Source organism: Haliotis cracherodii, unplaced genomic scaffold, assembly GCF_022045235.1.
Source record: "Haliotis cracherodii isolate W230 unplaced genomic scaffold, xgHalCrac1.p SCAF_20, whole genome shotgun sequence".
NCBI classification, from domain to species: Eukaryota; Metazoa; Mollusca; class Gastropoda; order Lepetellida; family Haliotidae; genus Haliotis; species Haliotis cracherodii.
Window position 1 is genome coordinate 4,349,437 of NW_027266276.1, and position 26,998 is coordinate 4,376,434.

The window sequence follows — 26,998 nt, forward strand, 5'->3', positions numbered from 1 at the left end:
AGGGATGATGTAAATCCCGCTGGGGTCCATGCAGGAAGCTAAAGTACTGTAAGTCCCCATGGTCAACAGTAATGTGATCTACCTTCAGTTGCTGGCAATTTATAGCCTTTTTTTATTATGTATTGCACAATGTATTTCTAGCGATGTATTTTTATGGTTACATGCTAGTTTTAAATCATAATCTGTGATACGTCTAGTGATTTTACTTCCCTTGTCGACAGGTTTTTATAATTAACATGTATTTATTATGTATATTATGACTTTGAAAGTCACGATATGGCCGATGTGACTTAAAATCTTAACCCACTCACTGATGATCCTTCTGTGAAGCATATCAAGACTCATGATGAAAACAAGGCATTTCCCAGTTTTCTAAAACGAGCTAAGGATGTGGGACATACTCTCAATGTCAGTGTTGATTATGTTGATGGTTCTGCACTGCTGGGCGGTACAGAAATGAGTGTCAACCAAGTGAAGTGGCCCAGACTCAGGTTTCTTTAGGAGAGGCTATCTGAACGACCACTGCATCGAGCTTATGTGCAGTGTGTTCAGACGGTCAGCAACCCTGCAGAGTCCTTCACTTGGAGAAAGTCGGCATGAAAAGTGAAACAGGAGGTTTAGCTGACCAGGGCTAGTCACTTCCCACTCGAAACCGTCAATGTGTGCTTTTGCATCAAAATGTAAATATGAAATGTAGATTATGTAATGAATTTAATGAGGCTGTCCAACACATTGTCAGTGGATGCCCAGCTTTGGCTTTGGCACAGTATCTTAAGCGACATGATGGAGTGGCTCGATCATTTTATTACCGTCTTCACAATGCTTGTGATTTTGACACAGAGGTCCATCCATGGTACGACCCGTATACAGCCTCAGACGTATCCAGGCCAACAAACTTGATCTTGTCCTTTTTGATAAATCCAATAAAATCATTTATATTATTGAAATTTCTGTCCCTTTTGACACTAATGTGATTGACAAGATTGAGGAAAAACATGGCAAATATGCGCACCTCGCTTTCAAAATGTCACGCTTGCATCCCGGGCCAAGTACCAAGTTGTCCATCTTTTCATTGTTCTCGGTGCCTTAGATTTGGTACCTCTCACTCAGTTGACTGACACTGGGAGAGTACCCGGGTTTGATACCAGGAATACAGCCCTTGTGGCACTCTGGATAATGCAGAATCTTCATATTCTCCGCAAAGATCTGGGTGTGTTTTACAAGGAAGCGCTTCCTGGGAGAAGTCCCATTCGCTGTCTGGGCTGTGTGTAGAGGGGACAAGGGCCCTGAGCTGATGATGAGCCTAACTAGCCTGGCTGTGCCAGGATCACCCAAACACTCTTTGCTGCATTTTATATTTTAATCTCTAAATAATACTAACGATTTGTTTTATGAACAAAGAAGAAAACGAATGTAGTGTTTGTGCAGCATATTAATACATGCTTATTGAACTTCTTGCTAACCATCCCCGACATTCAAATAATGCGTCATGACCTTTGAAAACCATGAGATACGTTACACGTACACTCTCACACCACTAGCTGGTCATATCAGTGACCCCTGAGTCCGATGGCCTTATTATTAAAGTAGATAACACGACCCTGTGACACTCAGACGTTGACCCGTACGGACTCATTGCTTCCCGATCGCCCTCAGTTGTGAAGAATTCACTGTGCTCTCTGTTCCCTCCCGATCTCCCTTCAACACTGACATGGCTGCTGTTCCGAAGTACACTGTGAGAAAGGCAACTCGAGCTGATATAGGAGCAATTAAAACCTTGACTGATGCTGAAGAGTGGGAAATTCCAATTGGCTCAATGTATTGCGTGTTTGATATGGATTCAAGGGCTTGGGTAGTTGCAGAATCGGAAACTGGCGAAATAATCGGTAAGTGACAAATTTCAACTGACTTCAGTGATCTGTGTAATGATGCACACAACTCGTATAGGATATGAGAAGTAAGTCGGCGGTCAAGGTCAGAATTGCTAGGGTAAGCATGAGTCGATTGTGTATTCGGGTGCTGATTTAACTGATAAAATTACGTTTCTAAGATGAAATACCGACCATAACAAATGATGACTATTTATTGGAACAGCACAATGTATGCATCATTTGTAAAAAATTATCAGCTCTTCCATTTCACTCCCACTTTCATTACACTTGAGTCTTGAAGGACGATTCTCAACATCACAACACATACACTCTTCAAAAAAAGAAATGCACAGGTAGATTATTAGTACATTTATTGTACCTAATAAAGTCGATATATTTAAATTGATATCATAGATACTAATATGAAATTTGGAGCTCGATAGTCACATGTCGTGGTACACAGGCATTGAAAACTGTATATTGTCATGTCACATAAGGCCAAAAGGTTGCGCTGAACTCTCATTTGACCACCCGGGCAATAATCACGGCTCCTCGACACTGACTGGATAAGTGCGCGAATTCTGCTTGTTACGCGTTGGCCAGCTGCGGGAGTGTCTGCAGGGTGTTCTGACGTTGACGTACACGTCGATCGAGTTCATCACAGGTGTTCGACGGCCAGGGCAAGTCGTTGTTGTTGGCATTATGAGGTAGTCTACCATGACACGAGCTGTGTGCGGTGAAGCGTTGTCCTGTTGAAACAGCTCCCTCTGGCGGTCAATGATTGGAAGAAGGTGATGTTGATTCATGTAGCGACTTGCTGTCAAATTTCCCTGAACCACCCAACACCCACACCATGACACTACCGCCAACGAAATTGCCGAATTCACGTACACAATGTAGGACAAAACTCTCATTTCAACGACGATAAACACGTTGTCTTCCATCTCACCGCTGAAGAAGAAATCGTGATTCATCGCTAAACCACACTCGTCTCCAGTTTCTCAAATTCCAAGCCTGTAAGGTATGGCGCTAACGCAAGCGTCGCTGTCGATGGATCTGTTGCAAAACAGGGGTGATAACTGGTCTTCAGGGTCGAATTCCAGCCTCGGTAAGATGGTTCCTGACAGTCTGGTCTGATATCCTCCTCAAACCAGGGATATTGTCCTGCAGTCTCCGCAGCTGTGGCATTGCGATGACGTAGGTGGAACAGTCGAATGTAGCGATCCTGTGCAGGGGTGGTAACTTTTGGTCAGCCGCTTCCCAGACGGTCTGAAGTGGAATTGAACTGTGTGTATCGGTCACAAAGGCGACAAATGGTGCTTTGGTCGACGTTGAAGTGGCGTGCAACAGAAGACTGTGATTCCCTGCTTTGGATACGTCCTATGGCGATGTTCTGATCGGCACTCTCGAACTTGAAAAATATTGACAATTGAATGACAAATTATTGGCTTATGCTTGCCTTTTTATAGCCACTACCACGAGTTACGAATGTCATAACTTCCACGTGTATTTTGGTTTACTGTTTTCGTCCATGACATTTTTGAACAAGTGTGAAAACAATTCCGTTTAAGACATTGCAAATCGACAATGGCTGCGTTTTGACGCACCGTTTGTCGAATATCAGGATACCATCATTTTCGAATAACATATATCCAGTTATATAAGGGATTTTGTGTGTAGTCAGGTTCAATGAACTTCATTCTACGTGTGCAGGTTTTTTTAAGAGCTGAGAATGAAGGTTCGACTTCCCTCCTTTACTTATATACGCCAGGTTACGCCAGGTTACCTCCCATTGTTGTGCTTTCCGACGTTAGGAGAACATAATTTCGTTCTAATTCGTCCCTCAAACAAAAGAAATTATATGACTCTTGTTTGGTCCAATTGTTAAAGATATGTCATCTGCAGGAATCAGCCGGGAGCGTTGCCTTTGCCAAAGTCTCCCACGATGTAGCATGGGTAGCTGTGCAAACACGCGTACAACAAGCGCAGCAATATCACCGTCCACTGCACGGAAATGTTCTGGTTTTCATTTTTGGAAATTTGACATAGTGAAATAGGCATGTCAATTCCACATAGATCATAGATTCAATTGAGACTCATCTGGTTGGTTTTTATTTTCTCTATTTGTATGTTTGCGAAACAGCAAGTGTTGACCAGATAAAACATTTTTAGCTGTGCTTTGCACATTCAGAACAACCTATTTTTATCGTCAATGTGTTTGGGGAGAGGGATAAAATTGCTGCCAATCAAAGGAACATTTGGCTTTGGCAACAGGTGCAACCATATCTGTTCGGCCGTATATGTGTGAGGATGATTCAGGTTCCCGCACCTAAATGTAATACATTATATTCAACACGATCGAATGCTGCTTATCCGGACGTAGACCGCCTACTAACTAGTCATCATATAGGGGCAGGTTCATGGCTATGAATACCACAGACTTGCAAAATATAACACAGGCTAATACTGCTTCACTTCTAGGAAATATTTGGTCATGACGGCAACGCTAGTTAGTGAGCTCATCGAGGAAGAAAACACAAATCTCAATAAATGTTTGTTCAGATTATAAATGTCACGAGACCTGATGAAATTGTACTGGATTAAACAGTGATACTTCAGATCCAACGTGCAACATATTTGGATAAGAATGCGTTTGGGTAAAACAAAAGACAGAATTATCATGTTTCGAAACCATTCCAGACACAACTTCATCTACGTACCTGGACGTTTTTGGTAGATACCATTATGTATAGATCATCAGGTTTACACAAGGAAGCGTCGGAATAATGAGGCGATTAGATATGTCAAAAGTATGCAGATTATTTATGTGAGATGAACAACTAAAGTGGATAACTAGAGATACGTGTTGAAGGGTGGTTCTTAACATTTATTGTATAGGCTGTGTCTCTAAGTTGAAAATTAATTGTGTATGATGATAGTGCATTATGGTCCTGATCAAGTTGTGTATATTTGTCATACGTATATTGACTTGCTACTGTGTAATCGAAGTGTGTTACGTGTTTTCATGTACAATGTTTTGAGCATTATTCGCTGTTATGAGACTTTGGCTCCTTTTAATCCATTTATCACATGGCTTCATCTGCTGTATATCTTATACTTGGCTCATTTAATTATGAAAAGGTTTGTTAGGATTAGGTTGATTATTCCCCCAATGTTTATACATATATCTATATTCTGTTTTTTCATTAGGTTGCCGAGTCTTCGCATATTTTAACGAGGAGACAGCAGAAGGTGGCCTGTATATCGTAAGGAAAGACCTCAGAGGCAAAGGAATCGGACGGGAGGTGAACCGTGTTGGTCTCAGTGCAGTCGGGGAGGCTAACATCACCCTCTCCGCGGTCTCGGTCAGCCTTTACGACACCCATGGCTTCACTTTCTACTACGACGTTCTCCAAAAACGTGGGCTAGCGGAAGTCCTACTGGGGGCAATTCCTGATGCAGAAGCGAGTCCGGATATCAACATAGTCCCCTTCGAAGGTTCCATGTTTACTGAGTTGAAGGCGTACGACGGCAAAATATGTGAAAGCGAGAGGGATTACTTCCTCCAAAACTGGATCATCAGCCATGCAAAACATACTCTTATTGCTCGATCACATACCGGGGTTGTCGTAGGATATGGATGTTTAGGTGCCACAGAATATTGCAATGAGATTGCGCCTTTATATGCTGATAGTGACATCATCGCGTGGGCACTGTTGAAAAGACTCTTGCAACACCTAAATCCAAAGGACAGCGTTCATATCTTTATCACATCAGAAAACAAAGCAATGATGGGGATTATAGGCAAACTTTCTTTAAAAGATGTGAATTTGATCCATAAAATGTACACTAAAAAGAGAGTACCCCAAACCCTTGAGCGGGTGTATTCCCTGTCAGCCCTACCATTTTCCACTGTCTGATGCATTTTCATACTCAACTACATCTACGTACCTGGACGCTCTTGGTAGCTGCAATACTTTTATTATTCATACATCATCAGATTTACGCATGAAACCTTGGGATGACAGAGGCAATTACACATTTCAAACATACAGGAAACAACAACAATCTGGTGTAATCTGTCCCAAAGATTGTTCTTTAGCAATTTTGAATTGTGTCTTACTTCTGTGTGAACTTGATTGGTACCGCTGTTACTCAAAATTATTAGAAGGATTGGCTGTTCATCATCTTTACTTCCTCCTTTTGGAGATTGTTTGATTAAGAGTGCTACAGATTTTGACACCAGTAAGACATGTACAATAACTTAAGACAACTTGTATGTTTATGAACATGCTTAAATATACCCCAAATCCATGTTAAGCATGTAACTTAATTATCTCTGCATATTGTGATCTTTATTCAGTTAGAGGAAATAAAGATTATCAATTTATCTATTTATGGCGTGGTACTCACACATGCCAATGGCAATTCAATGTCAAGGGATCATTAATCAGTTGCATATTATCTGTAAATGTAAATTTCAAAGATGAATAAAAAGAATGATATGAAAAGTCAGTTTTTAAACAATTTTTCACAAAGACACTAGCTATATTGACTTAAAAAACTCTTCACTTCTTTTGTTGTTAATACTGGACCACCTTCTTGTTAAAGGAATAATGTTACTGATTCCTGATGCTCCAGAAAGTCTTGGAGACATTTATCTACTCCATCTGTATGTTTGAAGGGAATCATATAGCGTGTACGTTTATACCTTCTACCTGCCGAATACACAACTACCTGGACAAGGCTTGAGTGAGTGAGTGAGTTTGGTTTGACGCCGCTTTTAACAGTATTCCAGTTATATCGCGGCCTGTCAGCTTAATGTGGGAGGAAAGCCCGAAGTGATGCAGGTCTCAGACGTTTACCACTTCGGTGAAACCCACGAGCACGGGTATGGTGCTGACAAACCTAGAAACATAATCGGGGCGAACCGGGATTCGAACCCACAATCATAGGTTTCTGGCGTGCCCAAGGGAGGACAGGGCTTGAAGAAGGAGAACAGGAGCCAATTCCATCTGCAGCCCATAGGAGTCTGTACACGAGGAGTTATTTCTAAGGTGTCCTGTCTTGCCTATTCAACGTCAAATTCAACGTCAAAGTTATCATGTACCTTAAGATTCCAGGTCGGAATGAATTGAACACTATGTAGCAATGCGTGGACTCATCCCACAGATTGCTGCAAGGGTTAACCTCTTTGGTGATGTGTATAAGACGTCCGGCCTCGGACCAGAAGGCCCATAGTTCGAAACCCATCACGGGACTACGCATGGTGTGTTATAAGGGTAACGGTATTTTACAGGAAATTATCATTTGCAGAAGCCCCAGATCTTCCATTAAGAGCCCGACGAAGGAGCCGTTATTATAGGTAATAACGATGGAATTTGTTATCAAATAAAAAGAAACAACATCGGTTTTAAAACATGTACTGCAATCAACACGAATGTCACTGACCCACTTTTACAAACATGGAAACGTCACAGAACAAACCAGATGCCGTCACTAATCAACATGAAGTTACCTAACAACAGGCGTAATAATGGTCAGTCGTCAAGCAATATGAGGGCATTATCAATTTACAGTGGCCCGCTCATTTCTAATAACGGGCGGTTTAATGATAATTGCATGAAGGAAGGGAAGCAGGATCTATTATCCAATATGGGATATGGTTATTAGTTTGAGTGAAACACATTGATACTTTTAGACAAAGACAATTATGCAAATAATACTAGAATCCCAACGACAATGACGAAAACAAACGAATAATCACAGTTAATGAAAATATATAATAAAGTACATAATCACACAGGATAATGAATGTATACTATCGACAAAAAATAAGGGTACTAATGATCTGAATCAAGGTATCGTTGAGGTGTACATTTACAAAGCGGTGGCGTTGTATCTGAACGCAAAATCACATAATACATGTACAGCACGTGATGCACATGCACACAGAAGTCAAAGTTATCGCCGAAGAGGGAACTCACAATCAAGAGGCTATGCCAGAACCCGCCAACGTGGTCCATTTAAGGTAGCCCTCTTTAGGCCGAATGGCGGACAACACCAAGGGCAACCTCACGCAAGTAAATCAACAGTTGGCCACCGAGGCGTCATGCAACATGATCGACACACCAGATACTGATCTACACGACCGAAATAAATTATCATTACACCTTTGCTATCATTTCACCAGTTTCCATGTTTTTTTGTCGGTAGTGTACCGGATTTTAAATGACATTGCAAATATATATCACTACCATTCACAAACGTTCATGTGTCACTTGTCCTGATCGAATATGATGACAATATCCTCGGTTACATAAAATAAAGTTTGCTAAATGCTGATGTGAGAGGCGGCAACATGAAAGGTGATGTCTGTAGAAACTTCACTGTCGAATCACAGAGAATTTATTTTGATGGTACAGCGACGAAGGACGTTAAAGTCATACGCTCCAAGGTGAGGTGAGGTGAAATTGGTTTTAACGTCGCGTCCAAGATTATTGCACTTATATAGCGTGTGTGTGTGTGTGTGGCTGCTTGTACTAGTCCGGACTTATGCCGATTTATAGTGCTAGCTCACTGAGATACCATGCCGCAGTTTAACATGAATACCACTCAGACACAGTATACTGACTCCGAGCCGACCAGTCCTTGTTTTAGCCCCTTAATGTCGAGCGCCAGACAGGGTAACCACAAGTACCATATTTTAACGTTTTTTGGTATGACGCGGCCGGGGATCGAACCCCGGACCTTCCGCTCTCCGGGCGGACGCTCGCCAGACAGGGTAACCACAAGTACCATATTTTAACGTTTTTTGGTATGACGCGGCCGGGGATCGAACCCCGGACCTTCCGCTCTCCGGGCGGACGCTCTACCACAAGACCACGGAGGCGGCACCATACACTCCAAGAGTGTGTTCGAATCAGTGTGTGAACTGTCAAGAGATATACATTTTCTGTGGTGCGGTGGAGTAGCCTAGCGGCTTGACACACCAAAGGTTGGATACGGCACAGGAGTATAACAGCGTGGATCAGCAGACAGTGAAAAAATAACTCTGACGCTTATGATTGAGTGAGTGCGTATGGTTTTACGCCGCTTTTAGTAATATTCCAGCAATAGCACGGCTTCACACATTGTACCCATTGTACCCATGTCGGGAATCGAACCCGGATCTTCGGCGTGACGAGCGAACGCTTTAACCACTAGGCTACCCGACCGCCCCCTACCGCTTATGGATTTGGGTACATACATCCTCAACCATGACCAGCAAGTAGATAGAGTATTGATGTATGACATTGACACGTTTAGGTAATGCCAGTAGACGACAGTAGGCAAAGACAAATCTCTTTGTGGCATCATCTCTGTGAAAGCTAGGAACGATGTTATTCACACAATGAATGTCATTGTGTGATGCGGCCATGAGCATAAGGACGGCACGACAGTTGTGGCATGCCGATTCCTAACACCTGTAGGAAAAGAGGAGACATTGAATAACATTGAGAACAGCCCACCACGTCATATGGAAAATAAATAACCATTCACTTAATCTGCAGTGGTGTAAAAGGGAAATAACAACATACAGTATATGCGTGTCGTTATGATACAGGAAACGTTTACTACAACAATAAAAGTTCCTATGACACAAGTAAAGTTTGGTTTTCAATATTGTAGTACATGTATTTAATCAAGTCACAAAAACGCAACTGCTACAGAAAAGCATGCATTCCATGCAAAAGTTGACTTTTATGCAAACCCCATGCATTTCACTACCCAAGAATGGGTATAAAACATGTGCGTTAACGGGATTCCATATGCATTGTTTAGCATCGTGCTGACAACAACCACTCAGAAAAACAACAAAATTATGCAATTATTCAACATTACGAACTGCAACGCCTGTCCTAAAATGAGCGTCTTCGAGCCATTGGTATGCTTGAAGCAGGATCTAGGCAACGTGATGTTGCAAGACAATTTAACATCCACAGAAACACCATTTGGTGTTAATGGCAACGTTGGCAACAGACGAATGCACTCAGAGACCATCCTCGGAGTGGCAGGCCACGCGTAACCAATAATCGTCGAGACAACTGGCTCGAACAACACACCTACGAAATCGATTCCAGCCAGCAGCAGTGACTGCTAGTAGCACCCCTGGCATTTGACGAATATCTTCACAAACCGTACGTCGTCGCCTCAGGTGCAGGGATTGTCGCCAGAAGACCCGCTAGACGTCCCATTTTGACAGGAAACCACCGTCAAGCACGTCTACAGTGGTGCAGACAGCGTCTACGCTGGACGGCCATGCAGTGGGGACAAGTTCTATTCACTGACGAGTCTCGTTCTCACCTCAGCCACAGGGATGGATGGATTTGAGTGTACCGACGTCGAGGTGAACGTTACGTCAATCATTGTTTCATGGAAGAAGATCGGTTCGGGGGCGGCAGCGTTATGGTATGGGGTGGGATTACAGCAAGATAGAGGATCCGTTTGATAGTGGTAGAGGGAAATCTCAATGGACAGCGCTGCCGCGACGAGATCACCGGCCCTCTTGTTCTACCGTTTTTGCGTCGTCATGGCCCAGGCTTTACCTTTCAACATGACAACGCCCGGCCTCATATTGCTCGACTTGTTCAGGAATCTCTTCAACAAAACAACGTGAATGTCATCCCCTGGCCGGTTCGCTCCCCTGATCTCTCACCAATCGAGCACATGTGGGATGAGATGGATCGGCGCCTTCGACGTCAACCACGTGTTCCACAGACAACTTGAAAACATGCTCCAGCAGATATGGACAGATATCCCACAGGACTTTGTGCGACGCCTGGTCCATTCCATGTGACGAAGATGTGTTGCTTGCATGGCAACCAGAGTTGGACACACACGCTATTGATTTGTAAATTGACATTTTGGCATGTTCATGTATTTTTATGAAATGACGCATTTTCTGAAGTCAGTATGGCAAATTAAACCATTTGAACACTTACAAAAGTCTTCAATCTGTTGCAAACCGAAATTGTTTCAGATTTGGTAAAAAACATAACTTTGCATTGAATCTTATTCAATGTCACAGGAACTTTTGTTGTTCAGTATATAATGAACTTGTTACTGGCCAATACGACATCGTTTTTTCCTGGTTACCAGGTTATGTTGGCATCATAGGTAACACAATGGCCGATGCTGCTGCTAAAGCAGCACTCAACAAATCTGTGACACCACTTCTTATTCCATACACTGATTACAGGCCTGTGATTCGATCATATATACGAGATCTGATGCAAAAGAAGTGGGACACCCAAGTACATGTAGGTATCAATAAATTACATGACATTAAACCAAATATCACTTACACCTATTTGGGTTGTCAGTCCGAAGATTCGAAGAGGTCATATGCGACGATGTCGTATTGGCCATTCGCGTTACACCAATGAATATTTATTGAAAGGTGAGGATCATCTGTTCTGCATCCCTTGTGATGAAAGAATCACGGTCAAGCATGTCCTGCTTTACTGTGTTGACTTGTCCATCACAAGGGACACATATTTCAAGGTTAAATCTATGAAGGATCTTTTTAACACTATTAGTATTCATTTAATTATTGGCTTTTTAAAAGAAATAGAGTTGTTTAATAAATTTGGTTAATTTGCTTTGTATAAAATAAATGACATTTTAGCATTTGTGGAATAAATCAATATGTATGATTGATCGTGGCTGTATCCTCAAAGGGAGTTAAAGTAGTGTAAAATCATAGTCCCCCTGAGAGGGTATCGTAAGTCCATATCATTCAAAGTATGTTATTCCAACTACAGTTTCAACCGTAGAATATGTGTTCTTTTAATTTGGCTAAATTTGGCAATAATCGCCAACACCTGAAGGGATGATGTAAATCCCGCTGGGGTCCATGCAGGAAGCTAAAGTACTGTAAGTCCCCATGGTCAACAGTAATGTGATCTACCTTCAGTTGCTGGCGATCTATAGCCCTTTTTTAATATGTATTGCACTGTCTAGCGATGTATTTTTATGGTTACATGCTAGTTTTAAATCATAATCTGTGATACGTCTAGTGATTTTACTTCCCTTGTCGACAGGTTTTTATAATTAACATGTATTTATTATGTATATTATGACTTTGAAAGTCACGATATGGCCGATGTGACTTAAAATCTTAACCCACTCACTGATGATCCTTCTGTGAAGCATATCAAGACTCATGATGAAAACAAGGCATTCCCCAGTTTTCTAAAACGAGCTAAGGATGTGGGACATACTCTCAATGTCAGTGTTGATTATGTTGATGGTTCTGCACTGCTGGGCGGTACAGAAATGAGTGTCAACCAAGTGAAGTGGCCCAGACTCAGGTTTCTTTAGGAGAGGCTATCTGAACGACCACTGCATCGAGCTTATGTGCAGTGTGTTCAGACGGTCAGCAACCCTGCAGAGTCCTTCGCTTGGAGAAAGTCGGCATGAAAAGTGAAACAGGAGGTTTAGCTGACCAGGGCTAGTCACTTCCAACTCGAAACCGTCAATGTGTGCTTTTGCATCAAAATGTAAATATGAAATGTAGATTATGTAATGAATTTAATGAGGCTGTCCAACACATTGTCAGTGGATGCCCAGCTTTGGCTTTGGCACAGTATCTTAAGCGACATGATGGAGTGGCTCGATCATTTTATTACCGTCTTCACAATGCTTGTGATTTTGACACAGAGGTCCATCCATGGTACGACCCGTATACAGCCTCAGACGTATCCAGGCCAACAAACTTGATCTTGTCCTTTTTGATAAATCCAATAAAATCATTTATATTATTGAAATTTCTGTCCCTTTTGACACTAATGTGATTGACAAGATTGAGGAAAAACATGGCAAATATGCGCACCTCGCTTTCAAAATGTCACGCTTGCATCCCAGGCCAAGTACCAAGTTGTCCATCTTTTCATTGTTCTCGGTGCCTTAGATTTGGTACCTCTCACTCAGTTGACTGACACTGGGAGAGTACCCGGGTTTGATACCAGGAATACAGCCCTTGTGGCACTCTGGATAATGCAGAATCTTCATATTCTCCGCAAAGATCTGGGTGTGTTTTACAAGGAAGCGCTTCCTGGGAGAAGTCCCATTCGCTGTCTGGGCTGTGTGTAGAGGGGACAAGGGCCATGAGCTGATGATGAGACTAACCAGCCTGGCTGTGCCAGGATCACCCAAACACTCTTTGCTGCATTTTATATTTTAATCTCTAAATAATACTAACGATTTGTTTTATGAACAAAGAAGAAAACGAATGTAGTGTTTGTGCAGCATATTAATCCATGCTTATTGAACTTCTTGCTAACCATCCCCGACATTCAAATAATGCGTCATGACCTTTGAAAACCATGAGATACGTTACACGTACACTCTCACACCACTAGCTGGTCATATCAGTGACCCCTGAGTCCGATGGCCTTATTATTAAAGTAGATAACACGACCCTGTGACACTCAGACGTTGACCCGTACGGACTCATTGCTTCCCGATCGCCCTCAGTTGTGAAGAATTCACTGTGCTCTCTGTTCCCTCCCGATCTCCCTTCAACACTGACATGGCTGCTGTTCCGAAGTACACTGTGAGAAAGGCAACTCGAGCTGATATAGGAGCAATTAAAACCTTGACTGATGCTGAAGAGTGGGAAATTCCAATTGGCTCAATGTATTGCGTGTTTGATATGGATACAAGGGCTTGGTTTGTTGCAGAATCGGAAACTGGCGAAATAATCGGTAAGTGACAAATTTCAACTGACTTCAGTGATCTGTGTAATGATGCACACAACTCGTATAGGATATGAGAAGTAAGTCGGCGGTCAAGGTCAGAATTGCTAGGGTAAGCATGAGTCGATTGTGTATTCGGGTGCTGATTTAACTGATAAAATTACGTTTCTAAGATGAAATACCGACCATAACAAATGATGACTATTTATTGGAACAGCACAATGTATGCATCATTTGTAAACAATTATCAGCTCTTCCATTTCACTCCCACTTTCATTACACTTGAGTCTTGAAGGACGATTCTCAACATCACAACACATACACTCTTCAAAAAAAGAAATGCACAGGTAGATTATTAGTACATTTATTGTACCTAATAAAGTCGATATATTTAGATTGATATCATAGATACTAATATGAAATTTGGAGCTCGATAGTCACATGTCGTGGTACACAGGCATTGAAAACTGTATATTGTCATGTCACATAAGGCCAAAAGGTTGCGCTGAACTCTCATTTGACCACCCGGGCAATAATCACGGCTCCTCGACACTGACTGGATAAGTGCGCGAATTCTGCTTGTGACGCGTTGGCCAGCTGCGGGAGTGTCTGCAGGGTGTTCTGACGTTGACGTACACGTCGATCGAGTTCATCACAGGCGTTCGACGGCCAGGGCAAGGCGTTGATGTTGGCATTATGAGGTAGTCTACCATGACACGAGCTGTGTGCGGTGAAGCGTTGTCCTGTTGAAACAGCTCCCTCTGGCGGTCAATGATTGGAAGAAGGTGATGTTGATTCATGTAGCGACTTGCTGTCAAATTTCCCTGAACCACCCAACACCCACACCATGACACTACCGCCAACGAAATTGCCGAATTCACGTACACAATGTAGGGCAAAACTCTCATTTCAACGACGATAAACACGTTGTCTTCCATCTCACCTGTGAAGAAGAAATCGTGATTCATCGCTAAACCACACTCGTCTCCAGTTTCTCAAATTCCAAGCCTGTAAGGTATGGCGCTAACGCAAGCGTCGCTGTCGATGGATCTGTTGCAAAACAGGGGTGATAACTGGTCTTCAGGGTCGAATTCCAGCCTCGGTAAGATGGTTCCTGACAGTCTGGTCTGATATCCTCCTCAAACCAGGGATATTGTCCTGCAGTCTCCGCAGCTGTGGCATTGCGATGACGTAAGTGGAACAGTCGAATGTAGCGATCCTGTGCAGGGGTGGTAACTTTTGGTCAGCCGCTTCCCAGACGGTCTGAAGTGGAATTGAACTGTGTGTATCGGTCACAAAGGCGACAAATGGTGCTTTGGTCGACGTTGAAGTGGCGTGCAACAGAAGACTGTGATTCCCTGCTTTGGATACGTCCTATGGCGATGTTCTGATCGGCACTCTCGAACTTGAAAAATATTGACAATTGAATGACAAATTATTGGCTTATGCTTGCCTTTTTATAGCCACTACCACGAGTTACGAATGTCATAACTTCCACGTGTATTTTGGTTTACTGTTTTCGTCCATGACATTTTTGAACAAGTGTGAAAACAATTCCGTTTAAGACATTGCAAATCGACAATGGCTGCGTTTTGACGCACCGTTTGTCGAATATCAGGATACCATCATTTTCGAATGACATATATCCAGTTATATACGGGATTTTGTGTGTAGTCAGGTTCAATGAACTTCATTCTACGTGTGCAGGTTTTTTTAAGAGCTGAGAATGAAGGTTCGACTTCCCTCCTTTACTTATATACGCCAGGTTACGCCAGGTTACCTCCCATTGTTGTGCTTTCCGACGTTAGGAGAACATAATTTCGTTCTAATTCGTCCCTCAAACAAAAGAAATTATATGACTCTTGTTTGGTCCAATTGTTAAAGATATGTCATCTGCAGGAATCAGCCGGGAGCGTTGCCTTTGCCAAAGTCTCCCACGATGTAGCATGGGTAGCTGTGCAAACACGCGTACAACAAGCGCAGCAATATCACCGTCCACTGCACGGAAATGTTCTGGTTTTCATTTTTGGAAATTTGACATAGTGAAATAGGCATGTCAATTCCACATAGATCATAGATTCAATTGAGACTCATCTGGTTGGTTTTTATTTTCTCTATTTGTATGTTTGCGAAACAGCAAGTGTTGACCAGATAAAACATTTTTAGCTGTGCTTTGCACATTCAGAACAACCTATTTTTATCGTCAATGTGTTTGGGGAGAGGGATAAAATTGCTGCCAATCAAAGGAACATTTGGCTTTGGCAACAGGTGCAACCATATCTGTTCGGCCGTATATGTGTGAGGATGATTCAGGTTCCCGCACCTAAATGTAATACATTATATTCAACACGATCGAATGCTGCTTATCCGGACGTAGACCGCCTACTAACTAGTCATCATATAGAGGCAGGTTCATGGCTATGAATACGACGTACTTGCAAATTATAACACAGGCTAATACTGCTTCACTTCTAGGAAATATTTGGTCATGACGGCAACGCTAGTTAGTGAGCTCATCGAGGAAGAAAACACAAATCTCAATAAATGTTTGTTCAGATTATAAATGTCACGAGACCTGATGAAATTGTACTGGATTAAACAGTGATACTTCAGATCCAACGTGCAACATATTTGGATAAGTATGCGTTTGGGTAAAACAAAAGACAGAATTATCATGTTTCGAAACCATTCCAGACACAACTTCATCTACGTACCTGGACGTTTTTGGTAGATACCATTATGTATAGATCATCAGGTTTACACAAGGAAGCGTCGGAATAATGAGGCGATTAGATATGTCAAAAGTATGCAGATTATTTATGTGAGATGAACAACTAAAGTGGATAACTAGAGATACGTGTTGAAGGGTGGTTCTTAACATTTATTGTATAGGCTGTGTCTCTAAGTTGAAAATTAATTGTGTATGATGATAGTGCATTATGGTCCTGATCAAGTTGTGTATATTTGTCATACGTATATTGACTTGCTACTGTGTAATCGAAGTGTGTTACGTGTTTTCATGTACAATGTTTTGAGCATTATTCGCTGTTATGAGACTTTGGCTCCTTTTAATCCATTTATCACATGGCTTCATCTGCTGTATATCTTATACTTGGCTCATTTAATTATGAAAAGGTTTGTTAGGATTAGGTTGATTATTCCCCCAATGTTTATACATATATCTATATTCTGTTTTTTCATTAGGTTGCCGAGTCTTCGCATATTTTAACGAGGAGACAGCAGAAGGTGGCCTGTATATCGAGGGGTTAGTGCCAGAACCACTTATCTCCATTTTCCCTAGATGTGAGAAATCCCACTTCAAAAGTTTGAAATGGCGCTAAAAAGCACCACTTGAAGTTTTATTAGCAATATTGTCTCTAGCCATTGTCATTAAGTGTGCCAAACAGTATATCTTGTTTTTTCAACATAACATTGATATTAACATGTAATAAAGATAACCTGAAATATATACGATGTTCTGGCATATCTCTTTCCCAAAGAAATTCAGCTAGACTTTCAGCCAAAGCAAAGTAAATAAAGGCAACTCCATCTGGCAGCATAAACATTATACAGGAAAGGGGAAATGTGAGGCCCAGATCCTTGTAAACAGAAGTGATACATTGTGGCCCTGATAAATGATAACATTTCTGCTTGCGTCAAATTACCCCAAACACAGGACATACGTTTATGCTTCAGAAACTTTCTCAGTGAGCAAGCCAATTAATAGCAATAACAGCTTATCTCCCGACAGCTGGTAATGGCTCAACCTCAGAGTCTGCGTGACACACAGGCTGATACCATTATCCTGGTGTAAGCTGACACTCTAAAGCATCGCTTGCTACAAACACGTGGTTATAATCACTTACCAGCTTTAACGATTATCTGGCATTGCCTAAAATAACTAAAGTAATGTCAGTGTTGCCTTTACCAAACATTGTTCATTTTATTAAATGCTGTACATTTACATTTACATTGCATTGTTTGTTTCAAAACTAAAAAGCTAATTAGTATGCAAAATTAAGTTTATGTCAGGCTGTAATGCTAATGAGTGTAAATGTGTCACACAAAGTTAACGGAGAAACGTTATTCTATAAATTATAGATGAATAGAAGATCCTTTTAAAACCTTTGAGCAATTATTTGTTTATGTTAATATATATTCTTTTATGAAACAGTGGGTACATATTTAGTTTATTATCTATATACCAGTATATAATATGTAAAGAGTGATAGATAAATAGATAGACAGATCTGTACCCAACGTTCAATTTTCAAAATGGTGCCATAACTCGCAGTATTCACAAAAAAATATAATACTTTTTCCAGCTGAGCTTCATTCAAAGTCAATTTATGAACATACAAATACTGCAATTCTTAAGATCAGTTATCTCAGATTGTATTCGGATATCCAACCTAGCTGTCATAAGACATTTTAATGTGGTTACAATCATTTTACGTTCCTAACAGTAAATGGAATTCTTAGCTTGAACATTCACGCGCTTGTTGTGGCTCACTAAAAAGGAAATTAATAAGGAAGTAATGCAGGAACTTGTCAGATATAATATAGCCAGGATCAGCATTTCAGAAATGTCAGACTTCCACAAATCTGAGTCGGGTATTCATGTTTAACTGCGGCATAGTATCTCAGCGGGCTGGCACAATAATATTGGCATTAGTCCGGACTAGTGCAATCACACGCACGCACGCACGTACTCACACATAGCTATATTAGTGCGATAATGAACACAGCACCACACTCACACATTATATTATGCAATGTCTGTGTCATAGTCTTCCTCCATAGCATCTGGTACCGGTAGACAATCAGGTCTGTTACCAGTTGGGAGAGCTTTGTAGTACTCATGATATTCGCTTGGAATAATGCCAGATCTACAAAGAGATAACAAGTCTTTCTTCTTCGCATGTGATATTTCTTGCTTCCCAGTGTATCTACAAGTAAGGGAGTTGGTTGTGTTCAGAGGTCTTCCTCGTCTACTGCCTGTTGTAACCTTGATTTCTCTGAACTGCTCATCATTGTGTTCAGTTTTGAAGTAAACGCTGTCAGGGCTAGTCTTCATAAACCGCAGCCAGCGAACATTTAGCCAGTTAACTCTACCACCATCCGTGTCCACTTTAGTATTTTTCAGTCTTTGATGTGCCAATTTCTTGAAGTCCATTACATCCGTGTGTTTGATTGGAATAACGAGATAGGGGTCCTTCCTTCTTGCCATTCTGATAACAGTATCCCACTGGCTGGGAACAAAAATACTTGTCTTCTTTTTGGCGAATTCAATACTGGAGTGAATTGCATCGCACTCCATTTGGGTGTGTCCTGGCTCCAAGAATTTATGGTCAATGACATCAATGTGGTCAGTGGTAGTGACAGCATGAAGTAGGGAAGCAGCAACATATTGGTTCCTATTCTGCCCTGTGCATGTATCTGAATACAGGATAACATGGTTGATGTTAGGAGGCATTGCTTTCAACTGTATTTGTAAACATGATGCAATTTCGCATGAACCTCTCTGGGCATCAACCTCTGACCACAGAAAACATGTACCGCTCTTGTGAACAGCATCATGCACTGTGAAATTATAACAATTCAGTTTTCTCATATAGAAAATTTCGCTAACTAGCGAACATGGCGTGTACAATACTGCCTCAAGGTCAAATGTTCCAACAAAGACAGAGGATTCTGTCAAGGCAAGTGCTTTGTCCTTAATCTTTGCCTCTCGAGCTCTGATTTTTCTGGCTTGGTGTTCATTGAAATCCTTTGTTAATTGTTCTGTCAGGCAACCAGTGTCTCTTTCTCTGTAATATTGCTGACAAAGCGAACACTGGTCCTTCTTTGGTACATGGAAAGAAAAATTATATTCTTTATTGAAGACGTTTCTGTAGAGTGATGAGGACACTGGTTCTTTGTTGTCTGCAACACACCTTTCCTTATAAAGATCATACATCTTTTTAATATTCAATTCTGGTCCTAAAAATTGCCTGTTTGTATCTTTTCTTGTGTAGTGGGCATCCATCTTAGGAAATGACTCGATGTGTTCCCTTACTTTTGTCAAGCGATCACTAGCAGTTTTATTGTGTGGCATATGTCTACCGCGACGTTCTGTGCTCCCAAAGGTTCCCTGGCTCTTGTGCTGTAAGGCATGGCTGATATATGACTCCCCAATGTCAAGTGTCTTCATGAAAAACTTCTTGCAAACAAGATGTCTTGTTCCTTCCCACTGTAGATTAAATGCCCGATAGACTTGGCGTTTCTTTTCCACCTTTTTTTCACTGTCATCCAGGTATGTACGGGTTTTCTTTTCATCAGTGTTGGAACAAACAAAATCCTTTTGCCTTTCATATGATGCCAAGCTTCTAAATGCTTTAAATATACTGTGTCGAGCTTCTTCGGGGATCTTCTGGGTGCACTTATATCTACATTTTGAGCAGTCGACTGCTTTAACCGATTTTCCTTTCATGGTCTTCCCTTGCTGGTTCACATATTCCATTCCACCTAATCTCAGGTGTTTCCTTTGATTTTTTAACCATGTCTCGGGCGTCGCACGTCTCTTTCTAAACAGCACCTTTCTAGGAGGTGTATGGAAGGCTGCCGACTTTCTTGGAGTTGCAGATCGAGTTGGGTTCTGTTTGTTTGGGGTTGATGCTGTATTACCTGATGACACTGTGTCGTCACCATGCTGTGAAGATACTGGAACTGGACTTGAAGTATTTGAACTGATCACAGGACCTTCTGGCATTACATGGTTGCGTTCATTTACAGCAGGACAAGAAACATCAGAGATGCTGATCGACTGGAGACAACTTGCAGCTGATTTGGACGTTCCAGGACAGGTAGCTCTAGAAGCACATGCTTCTGTTGTTTCATGTTGAGTACTTGAGTACTGAGAAGATTTTGTGATGTTATTTTCTATCATTGTGTTTGACAAATGGTTAGCCAGTGGTGTGCATGCATCATAATGATCTTCAATACCTTTTATGGATGTAAATGCGAGGATTATTCTTCTCTCAGTGCATTGTTGACGAATTGTAGGTTGGACATCAATTACAGGAGTTGATGCCTTGCTGGAGAAAATACGGACACCACGACCTGACCAGTTAGCAAGTGCTAATGGCAGGAAATCAGCAACCTTATTGGTGAAATATCCATTCCTGCGAAGATGTTCCACTTCCAGTGAATAACTTTGCCATGTTTCCAGGTTGTTTTCCTCCACTTCAGCATAGAAATCAGAATAAGTGATGATATTATCATCAAGATGATCACACAGTTGTTTCCTCAGTTCACATTCACTCACATTAAGTTGAAGTGCAGAAGCCTTAAAAAAGCAATTTCCATCAGCCGGTACCTTCAGTAACTTGTATCCATTACAATGCAGAAGCTGTTCTATATAATCTCTCCGTGTGAAACTTTTTCATTTGAGATTCATACATGTAGTTGGTATGACTTTCATGTAATGTCTTCAGAACAACAGTTTCCTCCAATTCCCCACTTGACCTTTCATGAAATTTGCTATGAACAATATTCTTCTGATTTGGTATTGTCAATTCTGTTTCCGATTCAGTGGTGTCAGACGAGCATAAATCTTCTTCATTCGGAAGGTACTCTTCTGATGATGTTTCGATGCTACTTTCAACATGTGTATGTCTATATTTCCCCAAATAAATTAAAGGTTCGTCATCAGAGCTGTCAAATTCATTTTCATTTCCTCCCTCACTGGTATTACTGGAACGTGGCTCTATGTAGTCTTGCGGGGCTTTCGTATGCGTTGCCGACAAAGGATCTGTGTTGTCAGTAGTTTGTACCTGATTAGCATCCATGTTGGTTGCCGTCAATGGATCTGCGCTGTCAGTGGTTGGTAGCTGATCAGTTTCCATGTTGGTTGCCGTCAATGGATCTGCGTTGTCAGTGGTTGGTAATTGATTAGCTTCCATGCTGGTTGCCGCCAATGGATCTGCGTTGTCAGTGGTTGGTAATTGATTAGCTTCCATGCTGGTTGCCGTCAATGGATCTGGGTTGTCAGTGTTTGGTAACTGATTAGCTTCCATGTTGGTTGCCGCCAATGGATCTGGGTTGTCAGTGGTTGGTTGTGGATTTGGTTCCATGCTCGTTGCCGTCAATGGAACTGGGTTGTCAGTTGTTGGTAGCTGATGAGCATCCATGCTCGTTGCCGTCAATGGATATGGGTTGTCAGTGGTTGGTAGCGGATTCGGTTCCATGTTGGTTGCCGTCAATGGATCTGGGTTGTCAGTGGTTGGTAGCTGATTAGCATCCATGTTGGTTGCCGTCAATGGATCTGCGTTGTCATTGGTTGGTAGCTGATTAGCATCCATGTTGGTTGCCGTCAATGGAACTGGGTTGTCAGTGGTTGGTAGCTGATTAGCATCCATGTTGGTTGCCGTCAATGGAACTGGGTTGTCAGTGGTTGGTAGCTGATTAGCATCCATGTTGGTTGCCGTCAATGGAATTTGGTTGTCAGTGGTTGGTAGCGGATTCGGTTCCATGTTGGTTGCCGTCAATGGAACTGGGTTGTCAGTGGTTGGTAGCGGATTCGGTTCCATGTTGGTTGCCGTCAATGGAACTGGGTTGTCAGTGGTTGGTAGCTGATTAGCATCCATGTTGGTTGCCGTCAATGGAACTGGGTTGTCAGTGGTTGGTAGCTGATTAGCATACACGCTGGTTGCTGACAAAGGATCTGCGTTGTGAATGGTTGGTAGCTGATTAACATCCATGTTGGTTGCCGTCAATGGATCTGGGTTGTCAGTGGTTTGAAGCTGATAAGCATCAATGTTGGTTGCCGTCAATGGAACTGGGTTGTCAGTGGTTGGTAGCGGATTCGGTTCCATGTTGGTGGGTGGTTGTGGCACAATATGGTGTAATATCTGATTGTTCTCAATAATATTGCAAGCTTCCAAAATGTCTTGATCTTCGAAGTCAGAATCAAACTCACTCATTTTCCAGTGCCTATAGAAAGAAAACAAAAAACATAAGAAAACAATACATAGCACTGGTCTTGAAATATTTGTGTATGTGACATTATTTCTCAATTTACAATCTAACTTCATGTATCATATATTTACTCTTATGTAAACTTTACTTGTGTTTATGAAAGATGTTTATGTTAAAAACACAAGTCTCACCCATGTCATTTACATACTATTTTATAGCAAAATTAACAAAACATTCTCTGCGATTATCTGAAAACATCCAAGAACACACTAAAAGTTAACGAACACTCATTTGATAATGACTTAAACATAAAAATCCGTTATATAAATCATCAGACGTGTTGTTGCGTCGTAACTTTATAACAATATAAGAGATCAATTTTCAAAAATTAGTAAAATAACAGATAATTTAATTAAATTTACAGTTTTACTCACCTTAAACGTATTTATGTTGATGAAAATAATTTGGACTATGATATTTCCGTTGTAAGACGTTTGTGTAGTGGGGTTTATCTTCGACGCCAGGACCAAGTAATGACCATTAGTATAAGTTGACTGGAATTTGGCCCAGGGATCAGATATAAACATCCTGGGCCATAGAAGGCTAGCACCAGTTAACATCATCTGGTGCGGGGGAGCGCTATCTCTAATCGTAAACACAAAAAGCCAGCACATCTCAAATGCTTATCAGTTGTTACGGCTCTCCAATTAAAGGAGTCTGAAGCCTATATCAGAGTGCTAGAATGTGTCAATTCTCGATACGTTTTTCTGGCTTAATAGAATTGAGTGAAAACTTTAATGTTGTGTATACCAGCATGTAGTATTTTAGTATAGAACATCCTGGCGCAACACGAGAACAGAGTTAAGTGATAAGTTGTTTATGTCTTGTTGAATATCTTTTGAAATATACAAGTAGCACATAGATATTTTGGCGTAGGATTATATATGGTCATACAATGTTTTGAAAGTCATAAAGTCAATTTTAATATTTTACAAGATAATGTGTTCTGGCACTAACCCCTCGATATCGTAAGGAAAGACCTCAGAGGCAAAGGAATCGGACGGGAGGTGAACCGTGTTGGTCTCAGTGCAGTCGGGGAGGCTAACATCACCCTCTCCGCGGTCTCGGTCAGCCTTTACGACACCCATGGCTTCACTTTCTACTACGACGTTCTCCAAAAACGTGGGCCAGCGGAAGTCCTACTGGGGGCAATTCCTGATGCAGAAGCGAGTCCGGATATCAACATAGTCCCCTTCGAAGGTTCCATGTTTACTGAGTTGAAGGCGTACGACGACAAAATATGTGAAAGCGAGAGGGATGACTTCCTCCAAAACTGGATCATCAGCCATGCAAAACATACTCTTATTGCTCGATCACATACCGGGGTTGTCGTAGGATATGGATGTTTAGGTGCCACAGAATATTGCAATGAGATTGCGCCTTTATATGCTGATAGTGACATCATCGCGTGGGCACTGTTGAAAAGACTCTTACAACACCTAAATCCAAAGGACAGCGTTCATATCTTTATCACATCAGAAAACAAAGCAATGATGGGGATTATAGGCAAACTTTCTTTAAAAGATGTGAATTTGCTCCATAAAATGTACACTAAAAAGAGAGTACCACAAACCCTTGAGCGGGTGTATTCCCTGTCAGCCCTACCATTTTCCACTGTCTGATGCATTTTCATACTCAACTACATCTACGTACCTGGACGCTCTTGGTAGCTGCAATACTTTTATTATTCATACATCATCAGATTTACGCATGAAACAACAACAATCTGGTGTAATCTGTCTCAAAGATTGTTCTTGAGCAATTTTGAATTGTGTCTTACTTCTGTGTCAACTTGATTGGTACCGCTGTTACTCAAAATTGTTAGAAGGATTGGCTGTTCATCATCTTTACTTCCTCCTTTTGGAGATTGTTTGATTAAGAGTGCTACAGATTTTGACACCAGTAAGACATGTACAATAACTTAAGACAACTTGTATGTTTATGAACATGCTTAAATATACCCCAAATCCATGTTAAGCATGTAACTTAATTATCTCTGCATATTGTAATCTTTATTCAGTTAGAGGAAATAAAGATTATCTATTTATCTATTTATGGCGTGGTACTCACACATGCCAATGGCAATTCAATGTCAAGGGATCATTAATCAGTTGCATATTATCTGTAAATGTAAATTTCAAAGATGAATAAAAAGAATGATATGAAAAGTCAGTTTTTAAACAATTTTTCACAAAGACACTAGCTATATTGACTTAAAAAACTCTTCACTTCTTTTGTTGTTAATACTGGACCACCTTCTTGTTAAAGGAATAATGTTACTGATTCCTGATGCTCCAGAAAGTCTTGGAGACATTTATCTACTCCATCTGTATGTTTGAAGGGAATCATATAGCGTGTACGTTTATACCTTCTACCTGCCGAATACACAACTACCTGGACAAGGCTTGAGTGAGTGAGTGAGTTTGGTTTGACGCCGCTTTTAACAGTATTCCAGTTATATCGCGGCCTGTCAGCTTAATGTGGGAGGAAAGCCCGAAGTGATGCAGGTCTCAGACGTTTACCACTTCGGTGAAACCCACGAGCACGGGTATGGTGCTGACAAACCTAGAAACATAATCGGGGCGAACCGGGATTCGAACCCACAATCATAGGTTTCTGGCGTGCCCAAGGGAGGACAGGGCTTGAAGAAGGAGAACAGGAGCCAATTCCATCTGCAGCCCATAGGAGTCTGTACACGAGGAGTTATTTCTAAGGTGTCCTGTCTTGCCTATTCAACGTCAAATTCAACGTCAAAGTTATCATGTACCTTAAGATTCCAGGTCGGAATGAATTGAACACTATGTAGCAATGCGTGGACTCATCCCACAGATTGCTGCAAGGGTTAACCTCTTTGGTGATGTGTATAAGACGTCCGGCCTCGGACCAGAAGGCCCATAGTTCGAAACCCATCACGGGACTACGCATGGTGTGTTATAAGGGTAACGGTATTTTACAGGAAATTATCATTTGCAGAAGCCCCAGATCTTCCATTAAGAGCCCGACGAAGGAGCCGTTATTATAGGTAATAACGATGGAATTTGTTATCAAATAAAAAGAAACAACATCGGTTTTAAAACATGTACTGCAATCAACACGAATGTCACTGACCCACTTTTACAAACATGGAAACGTCACAGAACAAACCAGATGCCGTCACTAATCAACATGAAGTTACCTAACAACAGGCGTAATAATGGCCAGTCGTCAAGCAATATGAGGGCATTATCAATTTACAGTGGCCCGCTCATTTCTAATAACGGGCGGTTTAATGATAATTGCATGAAGGAAGGGAAGCAGGATCTATTATCCAATATGGGATATGGTTATTAGTTTGAGTGAAACACATTGATACTTTTAGACAAAGACAATTATGCAAATAATACTAGAATCCCAACGACAATGACGAAAACAAACGAATAATCACAGTTAATGAAAATATATAATAAAGTACATAATCACACAGGATAATGAATGTATACTATCGACAAAAAATAAGGGTACTAATGATCTGAATCAAGGTATCGTTGAGGTGTACATTTACAAAGCGGTGGCGTTGTATCTGAACGCAAAATCACATAATACATGTACAGCACGTGATGCACATGCACACAGAAGTCAAAGTTATCGCCGAAGAGGGAACTCACAATCAAGAGGCTATGCCAGAACCCGCCAACGTGGTCCATTTAAGGTAGCCCTCTTTAGGCCGAATGGCGGACAACACCAAGGGCAACCTCACGCAAGTAAATCAACAGTTGGCCACCGAGGCGTCATGCAACATGATCGACACACCAGATACTGATCTACACGACCGAAATAAATTATCATTACACCTTTGCTATCATTTCACCAGTTTCCATGTTTTTTTGTCGGTAGTGTACCGGATTTTAAATGACATTGCAAATATATATCACTACCATTCACAAACGTTCATGTGTCACTTGTCCTGATCGAATATGATGACAATATCCTCGGTTACATAAAATAAAGTTTGCTAAATGCTGATGTGAGAGGCGGCAACATGAAAGGTGATGTCTGTAGAAACTTCACTGTCGAATAACAGAATTCATTTTGATGGTACAGTGACGAAGGACGTTAAAGTCATACACTCCAAGGTGAGGTGAGGTGAAATTGGGTTTAACGTAGCGTCCAAGATTATTGCACTTATATAGCGACGTGCATGCACGTGTATGTGTGTGTGTGGCTGCTTGTACTAGTCCGGACTTATGCCGATTTATAGTGCTAGCTCACTGAGATATCATGCCGCAGTTTAACATGAATACCCCACTCAGACACAGTATACTGACTCCGAGCCGACCAGTCCTTGTTTAAGCCCCTTAATGTCGAGCGCCAGACAGGGTAACAACAAGT

The 26,998-nt window shown here is 41.4% G+C and overlaps 2 protein-coding genes across 2 annotated transcripts; both read left to right on the forward strand.

Moving 5' to 3' along the window:
• The first annotated feature begins 1,711 nt into the window (after positions 1-1,711).
• LOC139470017 (uncharacterized) lies at positions 1,712-5,791 on the forward strand. Its single transcript, XM_071252309.1, has 2 exons — positions 1,712-1,886; positions 5,082-5,791. The coding sequence occupies exons 1-2, from the start codon at positions 1,712-1,714 to the stop codon at positions 5,789-5,791; spliced, it is 885 nt and encodes a 294-aa protein (XP_071108410.1).
• Positions 5,792-13,446: 7,655 nt separating this feature from the next.
• LOC139470227 (uncharacterized) lies at positions 13,447-24,252 on the forward strand. Its single transcript, XM_071252548.1, has 3 exons — positions 13,447-13,621; positions 16,817-16,877; positions 23,604-24,252. The coding sequence occupies exons 1-3, from the start codon at positions 13,447-13,449 to the stop codon at positions 24,250-24,252; spliced, it is 885 nt and encodes a 294-aa protein (XP_071108649.1).
• The last annotated feature ends 2,746 nt before the right edge of the window (positions 24,253-26,998 follow it).